Source organism: Bos grunniens, chromosome 24 (assembly GCF_055505025.1).
Source record: "Bos grunniens cultivar Pamir isolate PY7600 chromosome 24, Bosgru_T2T1.0, whole genome shotgun sequence".
Classification (NCBI taxonomy): Eukaryota; Metazoa; Chordata; class Mammalia; order Artiodactyla; family Bovidae; genus Bos; species Bos grunniens.
The window spans coordinates 48,245,131-48,269,968 of NC_141188.1; the positions used below are offsets into that span (position 1 = coordinate 48,245,131).

Consider the following 24,838-nt stretch of genomic DNA (forward strand, 5'->3'; position numbering starts at 1 on the left):
AGAACTATGGATGGAGGTTTGTGACATTGTACAGGAGGCAGTGATCAAGACTATCCCCAAGAAAAAGAAATGCAAAAAGGCAAAATGCTTGTTTGACGAGGCCTTACAAATAGTTGAGAAAAGAAGAGAAATGAAAGGCAAAGGAGAAAAGGAACCATATACCCATTTGAATGTGGAGTTCCAAAGAATAGCAAAGAGAGATAAGAAAGCCTTCCTCAGCGATCAATGCAAAGAAATAGAGGAAAACAAAAGAATGAGAAAGACTAGAGATCTCTTCAAGAAAATTAGAGATACCAAGGGAACATTTCATGCAAAGATGAGCACAATAAAGGACAGAAATGGTATGGACCTAACAGAAACAGAAGATATTAAGAAGAGGTGGCAAGAATATACACAAGAACTATACAAAAAAGATCTTCATGACCCAGATAACTACGATGGTGATAGTTTACAGTGAAATGTCTCAGATTCGTGATCTCCGAAGAAGATTTAGTTTTGGGACCAGAGACTGGCTTGACCACTCAGGGCTCCTGTGTGGCAGAATTTTTATTACAGTGAAAAGGGACAGAGAAAACTTCTGACATAGACTTCAAAGGGGGTGGAGAGTGCCCTACACTAATCTTCAGCAAGAGAATTATATACTTTTAAATTAGTTATTACAATAAATCAAAAGAATCTCAAGTTTGTGAAAATTTTACCAGATCCACTCCCACAATTTACATTTTAGGATAACAGGATCAGAACTTAAGAATAGAAAGATCCTATTAGACCAACTTCCATAATTTACATTCTAAGATATCAGGATTAGTCAGAAGGTTTTCAGGTAGGAGAAACTGTCCTCAAGCAGGATATATTGTTGTTGTGTAATCCTTAGTACAGAGTTTAAGTTAAGTTGTTTGTTGTGTAATCATCAGTTTCTGTAATCATCAGGGCTTAAAGAAAAAAACGTTTTATGTGACTAAGACTAAGGAATGTAGGAAAAAAAAAAAGTTTGTCCTTTCCTCCTCCTTGAGAATTCCAGACCCCTATATCCTCCTCGAGAACCCCAGATTCCTGTCTCCTCAGAGACTCCCTGACTTCTTTTCAACCTGCCTAGGAATTCATTCTCTCAATGGTTTGATCACTCACCTAAGGCCAGACATCCTGGAATGCAAAGTCAAGTGGGCCTTAGGAAGCATCACTACAAACAAAGCTAGTGGAGGTGATGGAATTCCACTTGAGCTCTTTCAAATCCTGGAAGATGATGCTGTGAAAGTGCTGCACTCAATATGCCAGCAAATTTGGAAAACTCAGCAGTGGCCACAGGACTGAAACAGGTCAGTTTTCATTCCAATCCCAAAGAAAAGCAATGCCAAAGAATGCTCAAACAACTGCACACTAATTGCACTCATCTCACATGCTAGCAAAGTAATGCTCAAAATTCTCCAAGCCAGGCTTCAGGTATGTGAACCGTGAACTTCCTGATGTTCAAGCTGGAAAAGGCAGAGGAACCAGAGATCAAATTCCCAACATCCGTTCAGTTCAGTCGCTTAGTCATGTCTGACTCTTTGCGACCCCATGAATCGCAGCACGCCAGGCTTCCCTGTCCACCAACTCCCGGAGTTCACCCAGACTCACGTCCATCAAGCCATCTCATCCTCTGTCGTCCCCTTCTCCTCCTACCTCCAATCCCTCCCAGCATCAGAGTCTTTTCCAATGAGTCAACTCTTCGCATGAGGTGGCCAAAGTCTGGAGTTTCAGCTTTAGCATCATTCCATTCGCATTTCTTTTCCATGGGGATGGTCTTGATTCCTGTCTCCTGTACAATGTCACGAACCTCATTCCATAGTTCATCAGGCACTCTATCTATCAGATCTAGGCCCTTAAATCTATTTCTCACTTCCACTGTATAATCATAAGGGATTTGATTTAGGTCATACCTGTATGGGAAAAAGCAAGAGAGTTCCAGAAAAACATCTACCTCTGCTTTATTGACCACGCCAAAGCCTTTGACTTTGTGGAGCATAAGAAACTGGAAAATTCTTAAAGAGGTGGGCATACCAGACCACTTGACCTGCCTCCTGAGAAATCTGTATGTAGGTCAAGAAGTAACAGTTAGAACTGGACATGGAACAACACACTGGTTCCAAATCAGGAAAGGAGGACGTCAAGGCTGTATATTGTTACCGTGCTTATTTAACTTATATGCAGAGTACATCGTGTGAAATGCCTGGCTGGATGAAACAGAAGCTTTAAGTTGGCTTAAAACTCAACATTCCGAAAACTAAGATTATGGCATCTGGTCCCATCAGTTCATGGCAAATATATGGAGAAACAGTGGAAACAGTGCCAGACTTTATTTTTTGGGGCTCCAAAATCACTGCGGATCACTCCAAAATCATTGCAGCCATGAAATTAAAAGACACTTGCTCCTTGGGAGAAAATCTATGACCAACCTAGACAGCATATTAAAAAGCAGAGACATCACTTTACCAACAAAGGTCCGTCTAGTCAAAGCTATTTTTCCAGTAGTCATGTATGGATGTGTGAGTTGGACCATAAAGAAAGCTGAGCGCCAAAGAATTGATGCTTTTGAACTGTGGTGTTGGAGAAGACTCTTGAGAGTCCCTTGGACTGCAAGGAGATCCAACCAGTCCATCTTAAAGGAAATCAGTCCTGAATATTCATTACAAGGACTGATGCTGAAGCTGAAGCTCCAATACTTTGGCCACCAGATGCGAAGAAACGACTCATTTGAAAAGACCCTGAAGCTGGCAGAGATTGAAGGCAGAAGAAGGGGACGAGAGAGGATGAGATGGCTGGATGGCATCACCGACTCAACGGATATGAGTTTGAATAAATTCCGGGAGTTGGTGAAGACAGGGAAGCCTGGCGAGCTTCAGTCCACCGGGTCGCAAAGAGTCGGACACTACCGAGCATCTGAAATGAACTGAACTGCCAATCATCCCCTTTGTGTCTCTCGATTGGCCAGTGTGGTGCAAAAGCTCCGGATTAACAGGAATATTTTAACGTTGATTGGCATGCGGAAAGAATCCATCTTTGTCCAGTGATTGGCCGGCATGTCTAAACTCTGGCCAATCCTGAAGGGGGCGGGCTGGTTAAGCGTCAGATTTCCCTGACCTGCCTTGGTGGCTGTACTGGTCGGCCTAATAACTGGCTCCTTTTCTTCCTACTCTCGGTTCCTAACGCAGCGTCCTGATGGAGCTATCTTACCAGACCCTCAGGTTCACCCATCAGGCTCGGGAAGCGGTAAGGAAAGCATATACTATCAGAAACTCCTCTACTCTTGCTGCGGGCCGATTCCTGTGTCCAGTTGCTATGGCGACAGAGTCCGCTGCTCTTGTGGCGCAAGCGCAAAGTCTGGGGACTAGGGTTGAAGCGGGGTTGCGGAAAGAAAGTCGAATTTGGGCTCGACTACTGTTTGATGAAAGAGACGGCAGAGTTTGTGACTGAGGAGATGAGGTGTTGAGGGGAAGGCATTATTATCAGGCAGGCTGAGTCTTGATGAGTGAGCGGATTTAGAGTATGGTCAAAATGAAATTGTTGAAACGCAGGATAACACTGACTTGGGAGTTGGAATACGGGGTTCTGGTCCTGATTCACTACTACCAAGGTTGAGACTTTAGGAATTTAATTCCTCTTTTAGGCTTCCGTTCCCGCAGTAGAAAGTAAGGTAATTGGACTATAATCCTTTCACACAAAGATTACATGAATTTTACAATACATAGTGTTACCTATTATCTGTGTCCTTAGCTAACTGGCTCAACAATATTTTCCACAACAAAAAACGTAAATTGAAGCTGTATTATATGCCAGGCATCGAGGATATAACAATACTTCAAGGGGAAAATGATTACAAACATTTTTTTTTTAGTTGAAAAATACTGATATTTAAGCTCCACCTCCAGAGATTCTGATTTACTGGTTTTGGTGTATCCTGTTCATTGATAGTTTTTAAAACCTCAGTTGTGATCTCAATCTCGATTGCAATGTGTAGCCAAGATTATGAACCACCACTCTACTGTTTCCCACCTTTAAAAAGAAGCTAATAATACACAATGAAAGGTAACCCTTTGGCCTTACACTCCCTCTACCTAGCAGTGTCTCTCCAACTTCTGCAGTTTCTTTCCAACTCATGGAAAGGATTGGCTACACTAGCTATTGCCACTTTGTCGCCTCTGGGTTGTGCTTAAGCCCTTCCAACCTGAGCCTGAACCACCGGCATCAAAACATTTGGGGATGGCTCTTAATAAAGCAGATTTCTGCACCTCCCTGAGAATTACAGAATCAGGAGCTCTCTGGGATGAGGATATTGAAACGTGCATCTTAAATTCAGACTCCAGGTTGGAAAACCACTGCCCTAGATAGTCTCACACATCTTCATGACTTCCAGTGCCATCTGTATGCCAGCAGCTCCCTTAAACTGACTTTAGACTGGACTTCTTTGCTGAGCCATGTGATATCCTAGAATATGGAACACAGAAAGGATGATAAATCAGTTGACTACTTGACAAATCCAGTGGAGAATCAAGTATCTGAATGTTAACTTGTTCAACTGCTAACTCTTAACCTTCCCCTCTAAAACTTGTAGCTTTTCCAGTCTTCCTCTATCTGGGAATGTGAAACCACCATCCACCCAGTGGCTCAAATCAGAATTCTGAGAGTCATCCTTAGCTCCTTCTTCCTGCTAATTCCTGCTTAAGGAAGGCATCAGCAAATCTTACAGGTTCTATTTATATAATGAGTCTTTAATAATAAATATTTCTACAGCCTTTATCTGGGTACAAGCCACCATAATCTATCACTTGAACCATTTCAATAGCCTCTTAACCATTCCCCCTGTTGGTTTTACCTCCTTTCAGTCAATTTTTCCTCCAACGATCAGAGTGATCTTAAAATTGTGTCACTCCTTGGCTAGGATCCTTTTAATGGCTTTCCATTATACTCAGGATAAAAGTACCACCTTGACATGATGTACAGAGCATGGTAATGTTGTGGCCCAACTTCCTCTTTGCCTCCCACTGCTCTAGGAACATTCTCTCAAATCTGACATGTTTCTGAACTCTATATAGTTTGTGCCATGTAGGTTATTATTTAATTGTGATTAATTTATGGTATTACCTGTTTCCTGCATGTGATATTGCCTCTCAGACAGAATTCACGTGACTTGAAGACAGAGGCCCAATCTTGTTTTTTTGTTGTGTTCCCAAGATGGCACTGCTGCTGCTGCTAAGTCGCTTCAGTCATGTCCGACTCTGTGCGGCTCCATAGACGGCAGCCCACCAGGCTCCGCTGTCCTGGGATTCTCCAGGCAAGAACACTGGAGTGGGTTGCCATTTCCTTCTCCAGTGCATTAAAGTGAAAAGTGAAAGTGAAGTCGCTCAGTCATGTCCGACTCTTAGCGACCCCATGGACTGCAGCCTACCAGGCTCCTCCGTCCATGGGATTTTCCAGGCAAGAGTACTGGAGTGGGTTGCCATTGCAAGATGGCACTAGGGAGAGCCATATTTAGGTATGCTTATTGATGTCGTAAACTCCTGGGGTCTAAATGCAAGGAATTTTACTAATTATGGGCCTGTGGAGGGGATAGATTGAGGTGGGGAAGATAATCAGTGAATCTGATGTATGTCCATAGGAACTTGATCATCTATGTTATCTACTGTATTGGATTTCAAGAATACTTCCTCTTTATTTGGGTGATTTTTATTGTTTCAAATTTAAATATATATGTTCTCATATATATATATTTCAATTGCATTTTTGTTTTAAATAATGTAATGTCAGCACTCAGTTTTAAAAGATTTAATAGTTCTACAGAACTTAAGAAAGTTTCCTGCTCCCTTTCACACCCTCAAGTATTGCTCCCCAGAAGCAACTACTTTTGCCCTTCTTCAAAATAACAAGTTAAAATTTCTGATGCAAATTCTACTTACTTTGATGGAAAGTGAGCATTTGGCTTTTTTTTATCCTACCTCTTTCCTTCCCCATCCTCTCTCTTTCTCTCTGGCCCATACTTCCCTTCCTCCATTCTGCCAAGATCATTTTATCACAATTTTTGATTAAATACAAATTCAGTATAATTGTGTATATTAATCCGACCATGAAACCATTATTCACAGCTGAGCCATATGGTAAACTGTGGTTGTATTTTATTTTTTATTTAACTGTGGGATAGGACTCAGTCGTAGCTTCAGTTCAGTCTCTCAGTCGTGTCCGACTCTTTGCAACCCCATGAATCCCAGCACGCCAGGCTTCCCTGTCCATCACCAGCTCCCGGAGTTCACCCAGACTCACGTCCATCGAATCAGTGATGCCATCCAGCCATCTCATCCTCTGTCGTCCCCTTCTCTTCCTGTCCCCAATCCCTCCCAGCATCAGAGTCTTTTCCAACGAGTCAACTCTTCGCATGAGGCGGCCAAAGTCTGGAGTTTCAGCTTTAGCATCATTCCTTCCAAAGAAATCCCAGGGCTGATCCCCTTCAGAATGGACTGGTTGGATCTCCTTGCAGTCCAAGGGACTCTCAAGAGTCTTCTCCAACACCACAGTTCAAAAGCATCAATTCTTCAGCACTCAGCCTTCTTCACAGTCCAACTCTCACATCCATACATGACCACAGGAAAAACCATAGCCTTGACTAGACGGACCTTTGTTGGCAAAGTAATGTCTCTGCTTTTGAATATGCTATCTAGGTTGGTCATAACTTTCCTTCCAAGGAGTAAGCGTCTTTTAATTTCATGGCTGCAGTCACCATCTGCAGTGATTTTGGAGCCCAGAAAAATAAAGTCTGACTAAACTCTGCCTTATTCTTAGGTTTACTTTTCTGTATATTTGATACTACTTTCTTCCTAAATTTTCTGAAGAAACTGTAAACCTCCTCTCCATGTGGTGAAGCTCACCAAGAAAATTTTCAGGTTTTTTTCTTTTCCTTCTTTCCTTTTGTTTAGAAGAGTGACTTAAACAATTTATTTATTCATTTTTGGTTGTGCTGGGTCTTGGTTGCTGTGTGGGCTTTCTCTAAGTTGCAGAGAACGGGGGCTACTCTCTAGCTGCAATATGCAGCCTTCTCATTGTGATGGCTCCTCTTGATGTAGAGCACAGGCTCAGGGCACTAGGGCTTCAGTAGTTGCTGCTCCCTGGTCACTAGGTGCGGCCCAATGTGTTGTTGCCCTGAGACGTGTGGGATTGTCCCCCGACCAGAGATGAGACCCATGTCCTCTGCATTGGCAGGCAGATTCTCAACCGCTGGGCCACCAGGGAAGTTCCTTTTTCCTCCTCCTTGCCTTATATCCCTGTTTTAGCAAAATACACCAACCAGTGGCTGCCAGAGAAAGGGCACATGGGAGGCAAAGTTTTTGAAGTACGTATGCACATACATCCAGACAAAGCAGCAGTGTATGAAGTGGCTTTCCAGGTGAAGAACCTGCCTGCCAGTGCAGGAGATGACTGAAGCGACTTGGCGTGCATGCACACTATGCGTGCAACTCTGTCCTTCTCTCACCTTGTTGATGGTGTGGCTGAGACTGATACTCTAGGTTGGAATTGATTTCATGTCATTTGAGGAGGCATTTCTCCATTATTTTTTAGCTTCCAGTGGGGTAGCAACAAGTGTGATGTTATTCATTCTCTGAATCCTTTTAGAATCTTCTCCTTACCATCTCTAGTTTCTGAATTTTCATGAAGATATCACTTGTTGAGAATTCTTTTTCATTCCCAGTGCTGGTATGAAGTTATGGGCCATTTAGATCAGGGAATTCATGCCCTCAATTCTGGAAAATATTCTTGTATTATTTCTTTAGATAATTTCTCTCTCTCTCTTTTTCCCTCTTGCTCTTCCTTTCTTTCTCTCTTGTCCTTCTTCCCTCCCTCCCTTCCTTTCGTTTTCCTGTTTTCCTTTCCTGGAAGTCCTATTCATTGAATGTTTGACTTCCATATGGAATCTGTAACATGCTGGTTTCTGTTTTATTTTACAATGCTTACTCTTGTTTTTTCTTATCAAGAGACCTCGTCAACTTTTTATCTGATTTGGTTGAGTTTTAAATTTCTGCTTTCGTATTTTTATTTCCAGATACTTTCTTATTGTCTCAGTGTTCTGTTTTCATGGCTCCTTTTAACTGTGAAGGTTTCCTCTCCCTCCCTGCCCCACCCCCTTCCCTTTTTGTCTTTTGCTCCTAGTATTTTGTCTGTTTCTGTTGCAGGAAGACGGACCCCTTCCAGGGCCCAAAACTGGGCTCTTGTCTAACACTAGGAAATGAATTGTCCGAGGAGACACGTGTGCTGACAAAGCAAGAGATTTTATTGGGAAAGGGCACCCGGGTGGAGAGCAGTAGGGTAAGGGAACCCAGGAGAAGTGCTCTGCTGCGTGGCTTGCAGTCTCACAGTTTTATGGTGATGGGATTAGTTTCCGGATGGGCTTTGGCCAATCATTCTAATTCAGAGTCTTTCCTGGTGGCGCAAGCATGGTTCAGCCAAGATGGATGCTAGCGAGAGGGATTCTGGGAAGCGGACGGACACACGGTGTCTCCTTTAGACCTTTCCTGAACTCTTCCCGTTGGTGGTGGCTTATTAGTTCCTTATTCCTTATCAGGATCTCCTGTCATAAAACAACTCATGCAAATGGTTACCATGGTGTCTGGCCAGGGTGGGCGGTTTCAATGTGCTTCCCCTAACATTTCCTCTCTAGTTTTTCTTTGCTTTTTTTCCCTGGTGCTCTGTCTTTCATGTAGGTTTTCCTCAGAAATCTAGTGAACCTTGCCTGAGGTAAGACACCTAAAAGCGAATTAGAATCTGTGAGCTTTAGAAGAGGCTCCTCAAATAGGGATGGGTTTTTCTGTTGGATGATCAGGTAGGCAGGAGCTTTTTTATTGGGACATCCACAGAAGCCAGTTTCTGTAGATATTTGCTGAGGTTTTCAGTTTCTCCAAGAAATGCTCTTCGCTTTCCTACAGGGAATGAGGGCAAAACAAGCATGCTTCCTATCCCTGTTGGAGTTAAACAGGGAAAGGCAGTTGTTTGGGGGTGGGGGGTTTCTCTTCACTGTTCAGAGCAAAATTTGTACTTACTCTTTCCTTTTTTAAAAAAATTCCTTTACCATCATTTTAATGTGATTTGGGGAGACAGCAGAGAGAAACACTCTCTAGAACAGTTTTTGTTTTACAGATATGTATTGTCTACTGGGCACAAAGACTCGCACTAGTTGCTTTTGCAGGAGGTGAATTTAAAAAAAATCAACTAATATATGATTCGTATCTAAATGATAGGTTTGTTTTGTTATTGTGGGTTTCAAATCAGGCATTTGTCATACTTGTTTGCATGTTAAAATTTACTTTTAAATACGGTTATTTATTTGCATATGATAGGGGTTGGTGGCTGAGCTTAAGAATGGGAGTTAGATACTTTTCAATTCATATACTGGTTTTTACTTAACACTGAGGTGTAAATATACATTTATTCATCAGCTCCTACAATGAACACTTACTTAGTGACTACTATGTATAAAAACATGGTGTTTTGAGATACCCGTGATGTTTTGGGCGTTGAAACTGCCGATTAGCCTTAGGAAACGCCTCTTGGTTTTCATGATACTACAGTCTCCTAGAGTTCTGTTTTCCTTCTTGGCCTCTTTAATGCTCTTATCTTTCTCTGTCCCTTACAGTTTTGTTCTTTAGGATCTAAACTTGCCCCTTCTGGTCAGCCTTTTCCAAAGTTGACAAAGTGCCCCTCCTTGATGCAAAGAGTAGACATCACCATGCCACCTTTATCCCAGTAAATTATAATTGGATTTTTCCTTGTCATGACCTTTTCCTTTCCCGTCCTTTTCCTTCCCCTGACCCCAGTAGACTATAAGCTCCTTGAGGGCAAGAACTCTGGTAAGTTTCTTTTCTGACTGGTAAACTGATAATGTTTCAGAAGGGCTTCTGAGTCTTTAGTGTGCACACTGAACACCTGGGATGTTTTGAACATTCAGGTTGTGATCCAGTAGTTCTGGGTGTGCATCATGACCTCCTTTGTGGTACCGTAATGATCTGTGGGTAGCAAAGATCTGTGAGTGGAGAATTTTCTCCTATTCCATTTTAAATTTAGTGTTTAATTAAAATAAAGCTGTGTCCAATTTGTAAACCTCTGCCACTGTTTTTTTTTTTTTCCCCACTTGAAGGTAAGATCCTGGGGGAAAGGAACTCTGAGGAGCAATTGCTTCATTGTTTTTAATTTGACCACAGAATTTAAACCAAACAAACAGTAATTGGTATCAATGCAGAAGAACAGTTTTTAGAAAGCCATAATTGAGCCACACATTCATGTGCAAAATAATCTGATACAAAATTACTTTTATTTATTCTCACTTGTCATTACAGGTACTTTTCAAAAGTTGTGACTTCGCTTGTGTGAAACTTTTATATTAAAAAAATACCTACTATAAGTGTTAACTAATTAATGAGGTGGCAGATTAGGTTTTTAAATGAGTGTTGTTAAATGCCTTAGCTTTTATTAATCACATGGTCCCCTAAAAAAAAAAAAAACTAGGGTAATTGAAAATTTAATTACATCAATGTTTTTCTTCAGAGAACTAAGGCTTATTAAACTTTAAATGTTCAAACATTTAAGCATCTATTGAAATACCAATAGCTATAAACAATGCGCAGTTCTAAATACTAATTAAATGAGCTCTAAATCACCATAAGCTAAGCTGAATTTTAAGTAACTCATGTTTTAAGTGCTCTGCTCTGCTCTTACTTACTTAAGGAAGATTAACTACTTCACTGCTGACCACCGGTGTAGCCTTGTGGGGATCTTTAAAAATGCTGTACATTTGGTGTTTTGTGTTAACATCCTTTCTTTCTTTTGTAAAAAAAAAAAACTACATTAATTTTAATAGATTTTATTTTTAAGTACAAAAAGTATATATCTCTCCATTCAGATCAGTCTTGTGTACATTTAAAAAAATTTATACAGCTTCCTGCTTTCAAATGTGATACAGCAAATAGTACCAGCAGTTTTGCAGAGATGAGACAGGGAGCTGAATTTGGGAAGACTTCGGTGGTTAGAATGGGGATGGAAGAGGACCAGAGAGGAGGCAGCTTGGCAAACAAATTGCTCCATGCTTCTGAGTTTGGGGCTGAATACTAAGCTGTGCATACACAGAGTGGAAATGTTTGAAGCTGGGGTAAAGCCAATTATCAGGGAACTGTAAGAGGAACAGCTACCCGTGCTCGTGTAACACTGAGATGTTTGAAGTCCAACCAACCTGAGTGGAGACCTCTTGTGGAACAGCAGAGCATTTACTGGAGATTCTAGGAAGGCAGTGCGTGAGGGAAGATTCCCCTGGAGGAGGGCATGGCAACCCACTTCAGTATTCTTGCCTGGAGATTCCCATAGACAGAGGAGCCTGGTGGGCTACAGTCCATGGGGTCGCAGAGTCAGACACAACTGAAGAGACTTGGCACAAAACTAGTCTTAGAATAAACATGACTTTACATAACCTCTTTTCTAACAAAGCTTAATAGGATCAGAATTACCTGCAAATAACTGAAAGATCTGCTTCTCCCAAACCCTCAACATACTTAAAAGAAGGTAATATAATCTAGAGATTTGCAGGACTGGCATCCAAGGAAAAAACTGCTAGCGGTCATAAAAAACAGGAAAATGTGCCAAAACGACAAAAATCCGTCAACAGAAGACTCAGCAATACAACAAAAGACAGAATTGGATGGGGGGTCTTTAAAAACAGTTGTTATAAATACGTTTAAACATTTACGGAAAACATGATTATAAAAAGGAGAAAAACAAGATATAAGAAAATAGGCAAAATTGTTTCTGGGTCCTCAAGTCTGTTCCATTGGTCTTTTTGTCTATTTCCTATGCCAATGCCGCACTGTCTTAGAAATATAGTTGTATCCATTCTTTTATTTTTATTTTTTTCATTTTTTAAGTTATATCCATTCTTTATGGGCTTCCCCAGGTGGCTCAGTGGTAAAGAATCCTCCTGCCAATGCAGGAAACGCAGGATTGATCCCTGGGTTGGAAAGATCCCCTGGAGAAGGAGATGGCAACCCACTCCAATATTCTTGCCTAGGAAATCGCCAGAGGAGCCTGGCAGCCTACAGTCCGTGGGGCCGCAAAAGAGTCAGACACTTGTTTAGTGACGAAACGCCAATCCATTCTTGATATCCTCTAGAGCAAAGACTTCTCACTTGTTCTTTTTTGTCAAATGGTCACACTATTATTGACATGTGTTTACATATTTTAGAATCAACTTGTCAAATTCCACAAAGGTTGCTAAATTTTGATTGAGATGGCATTGAGTTGGAAGAATAAATTTGAGAAGAATTGATGATTTAAAAATAATGAGAATTACAAAGAATTCTCCAATTGAAGAGTATGGTTTCTCTTTTTATTCTGGCTTCCTTAATTTTTTTCAGTAGCAGTTTAGAGTTTTCTGCATAGAAAACTTGCCCATTTTTGTTAGAAATACTTGTAGTTCTTGATACCACTCTAAACGGTTTTCATATCATTGTAAATGGTTTCTTGGTTTTTAAATTTTAATTTTATATTTATTACTAATATGTAGAAATGCAATTGATTTTGTATGTTGATCTTATTTTAGCAATATAAAATAGTGTGCTTAGAGTTCTTTTTTTAAATCAAAGAAGTGTGTTGATTTTTACCAAATACTTTTCTACATTTGTTAAAGTGATTATAATATTTCCCTTTATTTTATAATGTGGTGCATTAACTATGTTGTTTGATTCTCTAATATTAAACAGTCTTATCTTATTCCTGGGATATGCTGAAGTTTGATGTTACATAATGGTGATTCAGTTTGCTAATATTTTGCTTAGACTTTTTCCATCTATATTAATGAGTGAGACTGGCCTATTGTTTTCCTCTTTTGAGTGTCTTTGTCAGGTTTTAGTATGAAAGATATGTTGTCCTCATAAAAATTAAGAAATATTCCCTCTTATTCATTCAGTAGTAAAAATTATGAAGATTGCCATTGTGTTTTTCATTGAATGGTAGAATTTGCCTTGAAAGAAATCTGAGAATGGATTTCCCGTAGAAAGTGTTTTGCTTTGTTTTTTGTTTGTTTATTGCGTGGTTTTTAACAAATTCAGGTTATTTTCATCAAAACTCTTGGTACTTTAAAATTTCTTTTTGCTGTTGATTTGGTATGTTATGTTTTTTTAGAATTCATTTATCTCATCTAAATTTTCAAATTTATTGGCATAATTGTTCATAATATCCTTTTTTTTCATAATATCCTTTCTTAAAAAATTAAATATATATGGAATCTGTAACCATCTTCCCTTTTTATTCTTACATTGGTTTTTTTGTGCCTTCTCTTATTTTTCTTCATTAGTCTTACCAAAGGTTTAATCAATTTTGTCAGTCTTTTCAAAGAACCAAGTTTTGTTGATCCTGTCTATGGTCTGTTTGATTTCTGTTTCTCTACTTTTGCGGTCTTAAAATTATTATTTCTTTGCAAATCAAAACAACAATGAGCTATCACCTCATACCAGCCAGAAGGCTAGCATCAAAAGATCTACAAACAACAAACACTGGAGAAGGTACGGAGAGAAGGGAACCCTTCTAGTCTGTTGGTGGGAATATAAATTGGTACAGTCACTATGAAGAACAGTATGCTGCTGCTGCTAAGTTGCTTCAGTTGTGTCCGACTCTGTGCGACCCCAGAGATGGCAGCCTACCAGGCTCCCCCGTCCCTGGGATTCTTCAGGCAAGAACACTGGAGTGGGTTGCCATTTCCTTCTCCAGTGCATGAAAGTGAAAGGTGAAAGTGAAGTCGATCAGTCGTGTCCGACTCTTAGCGACCCCATGGACTGCAGCCTCCAGGCTCCTCCATCCATGGGATTTTCCAGGCAAGAGTACTGGAGTGGGGTGCCATTGCCTTCTCCTATGGAGGTTCTTAAAAAACTAAAAACAGAGCTACCATATGACCCTACAATCCCACTCCTGGGCATATATCTATCCAGAGAAAAACATAATCTGAAAGGATACATACACCCCAGTGTTCATTGTAGCACTGTTTATAATAACCAAGATAGGTAAGCAGTCTAAATGTCCATTGACAGAGGAATGGATAAAGAAGATGTGTTACATATATACAATGGACTATTACTCAGCCATTAAAAAGGATGAAATAATGCCATTTGTAGTAACATGGATGGACCTAAAGAGTGTCATACTGAATGAAGTAAGTCAGACAGAGAAGAAGTGAAGTGAAGTCGCTCAGTCGTGTCCGACTCTTTGTGACCCCATGGACTGTAGCCTACCAGGCTCCTCTGTCCACGGGATTTTCCAGGCAACAGTACTGGAGTGGATTGCCATTTCCTTCCCCAGGGGATCTTCCCGACCCAGGGATCGAAGCCAGGTCTCCCACATTGTAGACAGATGCTTAACTGTCTGAGCCACCAGGGAAGTCAAGTCACACAGAGAAGGAGAAATATCATATGACATCCCTTATATGTGAAATCTAAAAAGAAATGATACAAATGAACTTACAAAACAGAAAGACATTCACAGGTTTAGAAAACAAACTTAGGTTGCTGGGGATGGGAGGGATAGTTAGGGAGTTTGGGATGGACATGTACACACTGCTGTATTTAAAACAGATAACCAACAAAGACCTACCGTATAGCACATGGAAGTCCGGTCAATGTTATGTGGCAATCTGGATGGGAGGGGGATTGAGGTGGGAAGTGGATACATGTATATGTATGACTGAGTCCCTTCGCTATTTACCTGAAACTATCATAACATTGTTAATCAGGTATACCCTAGTACAAAATAAAAAATTCAAAAGAATAAAAAAAGTGTAAAAAATGGTTATTTTCTATACTTTCCTTGGCTTTATTATTTTTTATAATTTATTAATATATTTGCTTAATTTTAATATTTATCTTTTTTCTTTTAACAGATGCATTTAAAGATTTAAATTTTCCTTTAATCACTGCTTTGCCTGCTTCCATATGTTTTAATATGTAGCATTTTAATTTTTCTTTTTTATTCCCTTGTGGCTCAGCTGGAAAAGAATCCACCTGCAATGCAGGAGACCTGGGTTCCATCCCTGTGTTGGGAAGATACCCTGGAGGAGAGAAAGGCTACCCACTCCAGTATTCTGGCCTGGAGAATTCCATGGACTGTATAGTCCATGGGGGCGCAAAGAGTTGGACTCAACTGAACGACTTTTGCTTTTTTCATTCAGTTCCAAATATTTTCTTATATCTATTATGATTTTTCCCTGACTCATAAGTATTTAGAAGTATATTATTTACATATGGGAGGTCTGCTGATACCTTTTGGACATTGTTTTCTAGTTTAATTGTGCTGTATTTACTAGCAACATTCTACAGGATTTCAGTCCTCTGACATTTGTCGAGAATTGTTTTATGGCTCAACGTATGGTTAAGTTTCTTAATTGTGTTGTTCAAATCTTTTATATGTTACAGATTTTTTTTTCTTTTTGTTCGAAGGCATATAAGTATCTCTCACTGTAATTGTATTTTTTGCCTATTTCTCCTTTTGATTTTGTCAATTTTTGCTTTATCTGATGTTATGTTATTTTGTGGGATGAATGGTATCCCCTTCTCCCAAAATGTTATATGTTTAGGTACCTAAACATATAGAATTGTTATCTTCAGTTAATTTGTGTGTTTGATGTGAGATAGGGGTTAAGTTTATTTTTTTTTCCTATTTGGTTATCCAATTGCTCCAGCATCTTTTAAAAAATTTTTGAATTACTGTGGCAACTTCGTAAAAAATCACATGACCATATATTTGTGGGTTTATTTTTGAACTCTCTGTTCCTTTTGATTGATAGATTTATCTATCTCCAGGTCAGTATCAAACTATCTTAATTATTGTGGCTTAATACTAAGCCTTAAAAACTGGTAGTATAAATTCTCTGACCTAGCTATTTTTCAATGCCATCTTGGTTCTAAATTTCCACATAAATGTCAGAATCAGATTTTCAATTTATATAAACAAGTTCACTGAGCTTTTGATAAGATTGCATTCAATCTATACATCAGTTTTAAGGAGAACATCTTTAAAAATTCATTTTCTCAATTCTTAAACGTTATAACTTTTTAAATATCTCTTAGCCCTATTTTGTCATTTTCAGCATAGAGGTTGCATTATTTTGCTAGGGCTGCCATAACAAAATATCACAGACTGCGTGTCTTAAACAGCAAAAATTTATTTTCTCACAGTTCTGGAGGCTAGATGTCCAAGAAAAAGGTGTTGGCAGGTTTGATTTATCCTGAGGCCTTTCTCCTTGGCTTGCAAGTGGCCACCTTTTTGCTGTGTCTTCAACATGGTATTTCCTATATTAGAGAACCATCTCCGGCATCACTTCACATGTCCAAATTTCCTCTTCTTCCAAGGACACCAGTCAGATTGGATTAGGGCCCACCCTAATGGCCTCATTTTAATTTATTAATCTCCTAAAGGCTCTGTCTTTAAATACAGTCACATTCTGAGTTATTCACGGTTAGGGCTTCAGTATATGAATTTGGGGAGAAGGGAATACCATTCATCCCACAAAAGAAATCTGCAACATCTTTTGTTAAATTTGTTCCTACTTGATTTTTATAGACTATTGTAAATTATATTGATTGAAATAGTTTTCCTCAAGTCTGTGTCTGATACTTCTAATATCTTGAGTTCCATGTGGATCTGTTTCAATTTTCTGTTATTCCTAATATTTTTCATTTATGCTGTTCTTCTCTTAGACTGCATGGTAGTGTAGTTGATTTGTTTTTAGAAATAATTTGTGATGAAGGATGATGATATCTTCCTATAAAGGTAATTTAGGCTTGTTTCTGTCTTGTGCCTGGTGGGAGGAGCTAGCAATCAGGAATGTCTCAATCCAAATTTAGGGACTGAGATTTTTCTGGGGTTTCCCTAGTAGCTCAGCTACTAAAGAATCCACCTGCAATGTAGGAGACTCCCATTTTATTCCTGATCCGCTGGAGAAGGGATAGGCTACCCACTCCAGTATTCTTGGGCTTCCTCAGTGGCTCAGCTGGTATAGAATCTGCCTACCATGTGGGAGACCTGGGTTCAATCCCTGGATTGTGAAGATTCCCTGGAGAAGGGAACAGCTACCCGCTCTAGTATTCTGGCCTGGAGAATTTTAGGGACTGACATTTAGGGACTCAATCCAAATTTAGGGACTGAGATATTTCTGGGCCATACAGAACATGGGCACCTTACCTTATCTTTTGTCCTCATTCCTAGAATGGAATAAGGACTGAATATTCATTGATTTTGCCAGGGTCCCCTATCTTCATGGGTCTTGGTTTAGAACTTTTGCACCTTAGCACTTTGAGGTTGTCAAATATACTACTCAGCTTCTTAGCCTTTTAGAGGCAGGCAGATGTTCTAGAGAAAAGTGGATTCACATGCCACGGTCATGTCTTTGTATTAAATACACACACACACAGAGTTGTGTCTGTGGAATAAAATCCTATCAGTGAAATTGCTATATCAGTTTGTATATGTGTATATTTGACATGTGTGCATCTGAAGAATGCAATTCTGTGGAAATAAATAAAAACCACCCATATTGAGGAAGCAGGCTATTTACTGAGTGCTTGCTGTAGTAAGAAAGTCAAATGTCATCACTTGCATTTGGCAGGCAGGGGAGTGGGAAAGCTTTATAGTGAAAAAAAGTGGGAAGATTTTAACATTTTCTGATTGGAGGCTGTTGACCTGGGAAATCTGGAGTTGGGCTACCTGGAAGTGGGGCATCTTATGTGATTGATTTGGAGGTCATATTTGGCTTTCTTGGTTGGTCCTGACTTGGAGGCTAAGAGCAAAAATAGGGAGGCTGGCAGTTGTTGAGCAAATCTTGACCATTCTGGGCCAGTTGCTATGGAGGTTGTGATTTAGTTTCTTGGACAGATTGCTATAGGGTCTGGGATTTGGTTTTCTGAGATGGTTGCTTACAGAGGTTGTGGTTTGGCTTCCTGAGCTTATGTGGGTCTGGCCATTATCCATTTATATATTCAGTTTCTCATCTTAAAAGTGATACCGTAGTACCAAAGAATGTATATAAATTTGCCTTTCAACTTCAGTAGAAGTTGTATCAACTTATCATCTTACTAGTAATGTATGATCAGCTGCTCCAACATAGCAGGCTATTAATTTTTTGAATTTTACTCAACTGATATGTGGAAATTTGTATTATGTTTCAAATTTGCATTTTTGTAAGATTGAGCATCTCGTCATATAGAGTCGTTTGTGTTTCTTTTTGTGTGAACCATCTTTTCCTATGCTTGTCCATTTTTATAGTAAATTATTGATGTTTTTTCTTTGCTTTGTGGGCACTTATTATATATAAAGGAAATTGGTCTTTTGAATGTTAACTGAGTTGTAAATATCTTTCCCAGTTATTGTTTCTTGACCTTTTTTTATATATTTAGAATTTTTTATGTGGTCAAACCTATCAGCCTTTTTAATTAATGGCTTCTGGGTTTGTGTTCAAAAAGGCCTCATCTACTCTGAGATTAAAAAAAAAAATCCCATGTTTGCGTATTTTTATTTATATAAATACAACCTGAAGATAACATTTGTTAATTAAGACTATGTCTTACTGTTTACAAAGGTTAGTTAAGAACAAAGGTATAATGTATCTTAAAATTGTCAGTGAGAATGAGGCTTCTCATCTTCAGAATTCTGAAGTGTTCTCTAGGCAGGGAGGCAGGGGCTTGGTGTGCAGTCTTACAGAAACAACACTTGAAAACTATAGGAGTCCGAGTCCAAAAGTTTCTACAAAGCAGAAGTTGCTGGTCTCCTTAGAAAGTCCCATTCCATAACCCCCACTGCCCTTGTATTTCTCCCCCTGAATTCCACCTCCAAGGCAAGGCCTCAATTTATCGTCGGGAGAATCTGTTCTTGAAGTCTTTAATTGTCTTGGCCATCATAGGAGCAATTTTCTTCACAGGTTTCCTGCCGCTTACCACCTGTGGCAAGTGGGTACTGGTAGTGCTTGAGCATGTGTGGGCCAGCTTCTCATGGGTAAGGTTAAGGCTGTTGCTGCTGGAGGGAGTATGGCTGGTTTCTCTAGGGTACAGGGCTGGCTTGATCTTGACTTTTTCAGAGACAGCTGCTTCTCGTGTTTCAAACTGCTGCCTCCTTTGGACGTCAGAAGGTGGCCGGGCCAGAGAGTTGAGTAGGATCATTTTTGCTTGTCGGCCTTTGGGTTTATTGGCGTGTGCAGACTGGATATTCACTGTCAGTGCTCGAAGCCGCTGCTCTTGGGCATCCTGAAGCCGCATGTACATCTCTCGCCATGACTCATGCTCTTGTGGCCTTTCTTTCCTAAAATTTTGGTGACAGTGAATTTTCCATAGTTGATCTGTTTCTTGAACTAGTGTATGATTGTATTTCTCTATGCGATACAGCTGATCAGGTGCACAGCTCTTCAAGATGGGTTCAAGAACTGAATATGGGACTCCTCCCACTTTAAAGATTGAATTGATGTTGTTTTTAAGTACCCAGATGCACTGTTGGCGCAGGGTCATCATTTTGGCAAGATAAGCACACTTAGAGCCAGAAAACACTTGCATCTTAGAATTCATTCTGCATCCAGTAAATCCAACTTCTTCCTCTTTCTGGGGTGAAGACAGTGCTTTTTGCTTTGGTCGGAAGGAGGACATCAATCTAGAGGCAGGAAGTGGATGGTACTTGGCGGAGATCCTGGGTAATGGAAGATCTGGCCACACTGGTGCATCAGTGGGGACCTTTTCCAGCTTGGCCCAGATGTTTCCAGATGGTTGCAGCTTCTCTGATCTGTTTTCATTCACCTCAGGCAGTTCCTGAACTAAGTCCAAGTTTTGACTTGAGTCATTTTTTTTAGGTCCTTTCTCTTCAAGAGCAGTGGCTGAAGTTTTCATAATCTTTTTCGTGTTCTCCCTAGGCTGGTCCTGGTTGAGGAATGAATGAAAAGGCATGGTGGGCGGCTTGGATTCATTATCCATATCTGTCACAACTTCAGGGAGGGAGCCATCTGGCTTTCCATCCAAATGGGGAGGTCTTACTTTCCCTTCTTGAATCTTTCGGTTATTGGTAGCCTTCTCTTTCACCCTGGGTAACAGGCCTCTTGTCCCCTCTGCTATGTCCAAGCGGTTGAGACTTCGCTTGTTTTTGTCCGGTTTGGTTTTCTCTAAGTCTTCCTGCTTTTGCTTTTTAAAGTCTGAAGGGTGCCCGAAGGAAGGTGAAAACTGGATCCTGCGGCGCCTTCTTTCCTCCTCTTTGACACCAGTAGAAGGCGGATTCTCCTTTGCTTTGTCCCTGGGGACAAACGGTGGACTTTCCTCTCGGGAGGAGGCCAGGACTGATTTTTGGCTGGTCAAAGTAGAAGACTTCTCGTATTCTTTGGTACTCAAAGGGTGTTTGTCCTTGTGGGGAGGCTGGTGCCCCCAGCTTAGACTCCCAGCCTCCCTCCCGTGGGGGGCACAAAGGCGGTGGTCTTGACTGAACCTCAGTCTGGCCCGGGGAGCATAATAGGGTCCTTCTCCAGGTCCCCGCTGTACAACGTAGGTCTCCGAGGGGCGTCTGTGACGGTCCCTGGACATCAGACGAGGACGTGTAGACGGTGGGGGAGACCGGCTGTAACCACAATATGCCCGCTCTGAGGAATATGCTGGGGAATCTCGGCGACACTGCCTTCTGTCCTCGTCCCTCTCCCGGCCGCGGGACTCATAATAGAGCCTCGTGGGCTCTGAGGTGTGTCTGCGTTGCTGCCGTCTGTGCTCGCGACCATGCGAGCGACCGCTGCGGACTGTGAGGTGTGCGCGGCCGTCTCCCTCCATCGCCTCCTCCTCCTGAGGAGCGTCCCTGGGCAGGTTCCTCTCAGGGTTTCAGTCCCCCGAAGCCAGCCTCCTCCACTGCGCCTCTAGGTCCCGGCCAAGCTTCCGACGCGATGGCGTTTGCGCCTGCCACTGCCGTCGGGCAGACCCGGCTCTCCGCTAGAACCGCCACGGGGCCGGGCGAGACCGAGGGCACTTCTCGTCTCTCCACGACCTCCTTGGTGTGAGGATGGGGGCGGCTAGGCCCCGCGGCTCCTCAGCAACCTGGTGCCCGGCCGCCGCCGCCCGGCTCTGCCTCGAGCTCCTCCTGGTGCACACGGCGCGCGACCCCGCCTCCCGCGCTCAGGACGCAGCGTGCCCGCGGGAATCGCTACCTGCGCTGCGTCCGGGACGTGAGGAAACCCCAGCGCCCCCTTCCTGCGGGGGCTGCGAGCGGTGCCCACATTACATCACCACCTGCCAGGAACCCCTGGGCCACCTCGCCCAGCTCCCGTCCCCAGAGTAGCAATAGCGACAACCAACCTAGCGCTGGACGCCTGCCATCGAGTAATTCCAGCCTGTAAGAACCAAAGAAGAGTTATATTATCTCCATTTTATGGGTGAGGCTTAGAGAGAATAAAAAACTTGCCTGTGATCACGAAACAGGAAGAGGTGCAGCCGCACTTTGACGGCAAGTAGTTGAGGTCCAGAGTCACAGCTCTGAATACGTCGAGGACCTGAGTCCTACCGAGAGAAAGGGATTTGCCTAAAATTCGACAGATTAACCCCATGAGGGCAATAATAGTCCCTGTGTCTGATTTTGGAGAAGGAAATGGCAACCCACTCCAGTACTCTTGCCTGGAAAATCCGTGGACGGAGGAGCCTGGTAGGCTGCAGTCCATGGGGTCACTAAGAGTCGGAGACGACTGAGTGACTTCACTTTCACTTTTCACTTTCATGCATTGGAGAAGGAAATGGCAACCCACTCCAGTGTTCTTGCCTGGAGAATCCCAGGGATGGGGGAGCCTGGTGGGCTACCGTCTCTGGGGTTGCACAGAGTTGGACACAACTGAAGCGACTTAGCAGCAGCAGTGTCTGATTTGCCCTCAAGCAATATCTAACAAAGGTATCAATAATTCTGAGAGGAATGAATGCTGTTTGCTCTGAACACCAAACGTCAGCAGTAGGGCCTGAGTTGGATCAGTTCATGGTGGTGCCTTAGACCCAAGTGTGCTCTAGGGAACAAACTCTTATCTTGGAAGGCCGAGATTTATTGTTACTATTATTACTACTAAAAGGAACAACTAAATAGACAACTTAAAATGTCATCATTGATTACATCTTATTTGATTAGATCAGATTTTATTAGATTATTAGATTCTGGCTAGAACTCTAATAAGAACCCACTCATTGGAAAAGACCCTGATGCTGGGAAAGATTGAAGGCAAAAGGAGAAGAGGGCGGCAGAGGATAAGATGATTGGATAGTGTCATTGACTAGGGGACATGAATCTGAGCCAACTCCTGGAGATAGTGAAGGACAGGGAAGCCTGGCATGCTGCAGCCTATGGGGTGACAAAGAGTGGGACATGACTTAGCAACTGAACAACAACAACTTTGGTGTAGATGCCAGGCTCTTCGAAGAGCTTGGTTCCTCTCTTAGATAGCCCAAGACTATCTGATTACCTTTGGTCTCCTCATCGCTCTTGGACTTAAAGAAATTCCAAGTCACTGATGTTATCTTCTTCCCTTTGTAAGCAGAGAAGTGACCTTCTCGCCAACCAGACTTTGGATCTGAAAGCAGGATCCTGTCATTGACAACAGAAAGATTTTTGTGTCTTCGATGAGCCCACGTGGTTGGGATACTAGGGTCAGAAAAGGACCAAGATTCTGTGCCTAATTTCCTCCTTATAGTAACTTTCTCTTTGCATGCTGCAGCCTATGGGGTCGCAAAAAGTGGGACATGTTAGTGACTGAACAACAAGAACTCTTAAGAATGCACCTGGCCTGACCTCTTGCCCAAATCAGAAAAGACCAGTGATTGCTGTCTTTGTTTTTTACATTAAATTTTTTTTTAATCTTTTGAACAATTCTATAAAAATTCATTGTGCACTATGGTTCAGCTTTAAATTTTTTCCTTCATTGTTATAGATAACAATGAATAATCTATATTTCTCCCATCATTCTAAGTTTTAAAGATTTCCCAGGTCTTCAGTTCAGTTCAGTTCAGTCATTCAGTTGTGCCCAACTCTTTGCGACCCCATGGACTGCCCCACGCCAGGCCTACCTCAGTTCATTTCAGTCACTCAGTCGTGTCCGACTCTTTGTGACCCAATGAATCGCAGCACACCAGGCCTCCCTGTCCATCACCAACTCCCGGAGTTCACTCAGACTCACGTCCATCGAGTCAGTGATGCCATCCAGCCATCTCATCCTCTGTCATCCCCTTCTCCTCCTGCCCCCAATCCCTCCCGCATCAAGAGTATTTTCCAATGAGTCAACTCTTCGCATGAGGTGGCCAAAGTACTGGAGTTTCAGCTTTAGCATCATTCCTTCCAAAGAAATCCCAGGGCTGATCTCCTTCAGAATGGACTGGTTGGATCTCCTTGCAGTCCAAGGGACTCTCAAGAGTCTTCTCCAACACCACAGTTCAAAAGCATCAATTCTTTGGTGCTCAACTTTCTTCACAGTCCAACTCTCACATCCATACATGACCACAGGAAAAACCACAGCCTTGACTAGACGAACCTTTGTTGGCAAAGTAATGTCTCTGCTTTTGAATATGCTATCTAGGTTGATCATCACTTTCCTTCCAAGGAGCAAGCGTCTTTTAATTTCATGGCTGCAGTCACCATCTGCAGTGATTTCGGAACCCAAAAAATTAAAGTCTGCCACTGTTTCCACTGTTTCCTCATCTGTTTCCCATGAAGTGATGGGACTGAATGCCATGATCTTCGTTTTCTAAATGTGGAGCTTTAAGCCAACTTTTTCACTCTCCACTTTCACTTTCATCAAGAGGCTTTTGAGTTCCTCTTCACTTTCTGCCATAAGGGTGGTGTCATCTGCATATCTGAGGTTATTGATATTACTCCCGGCAATCTTGATTCCAGCTTGTGTTTCTTCCAGTCCAGCGTTTCTCATGATGTACTCTGCATTGAAGTTAAATAAGCAGGGTGACAATATGCAGCCTTGACGAACTCCTTTTTCTATTTGGAACCAGTCTGTTGTTCCATGTCCAGTTCTAACTGTTGCTTCCTGACCTGCATATAGGTTTCTCAAGAGGCTGGTCAGGTGGTCTGGTATTCCCATCTCTTTCAGAATGTTCCACAGTTTATTGTGATCCACACAGTCAAAGGCTTTGGCATAGTCAATAAAGCAGAAATAGTTTTTCTGGAACTCTCTTGCTTTTTCCATGATCCAACAGATGTTGGCAATTTGATCTGTGGTTCCTCTGCCTTTTCTAAAACCAGCTTGAACATCACGAAGTTCACGGTTCACGTATTGCTGAAGCCTGGCTTGGAGAATTTTGAGCATTACTTTACTAGCATGTGAGATGAGTGCAATTGTGCGGTAGTTTGAGCATTCTTTGGCATTGCCTTTCTTTGGGACTGGAATGAAAACTGACGTTTTCCAGTCCTGTGGCCACTGCTGAGTTTTCCAAATGTGCTGGCATATTGAGTGCAGCACTTTCACGGCATCATCTTTCAGGATTTGAAAGAGCTCAACTGGAATTGCATCACCTCCACTAGCTTTGTTCATAGTGATGCTTTCTAAGGCCCACTTGACTTCACATTCCAGGATGTCTGGCTCTAGGTCAGTGATCACACCATCGTGATTATCTGGATCATGAAGATCTTTTTTGTATAGTTCTTCTGTGTATTCTTGCCACCTCTTCTTAATATCTTCTGCATCTGTCAAGTCCCTACCATTTCTGCACATATTGAGCCCATCTTTGCATGACATGTTCCCTTGGTATCTCTAATTTTCTTGAAGAGATCGCTAGTCTTTCCCATTCTGTTGTTTTCCTCTATT

General features: G+C 41.7%; 1 protein-coding gene and 1 pseudogene across 16 annotated transcripts in view; one reads left to right on the forward strand and one right to left on the reverse strand.

Moving 5' to 3' along the window:
• The first annotated feature begins 3,107 nt into the window (after positions 1-3,107).
• The window catches only part of KATNAL2 (katanin catalytic subunit A1 like 2), a 112,442-nt gene continuing 90,711 nt past the window's right edge, over positions 3,108-24,838 (forward strand). For all 15 annotated transcript variants that reach the window (XM_086373401.1, XM_086373398.1, XM_086373391.1 and 12 more), the window contains exon 1: positions 3,108-3,249. Coding sequence is in view for 4 of the 15 variants with exons in the window: in XM_086373391.1 (XP_086229517.1) it covers positions 3,199-3,249 (51 nt within the window). In the remaining 11 variants the exon portion in view is untranslated. The remainder of the gene's footprint in view (positions 3,250-24,838) is intronic.
• LOC147346224 (elongin-A pseudogene) lies at positions 18,540-22,883 on the reverse strand (annotated as a pseudogene). The gene has a single exon (XR_015154032.1). The product of XR_015154032.1 is annotated as an elongin-A pseudogene (transcript).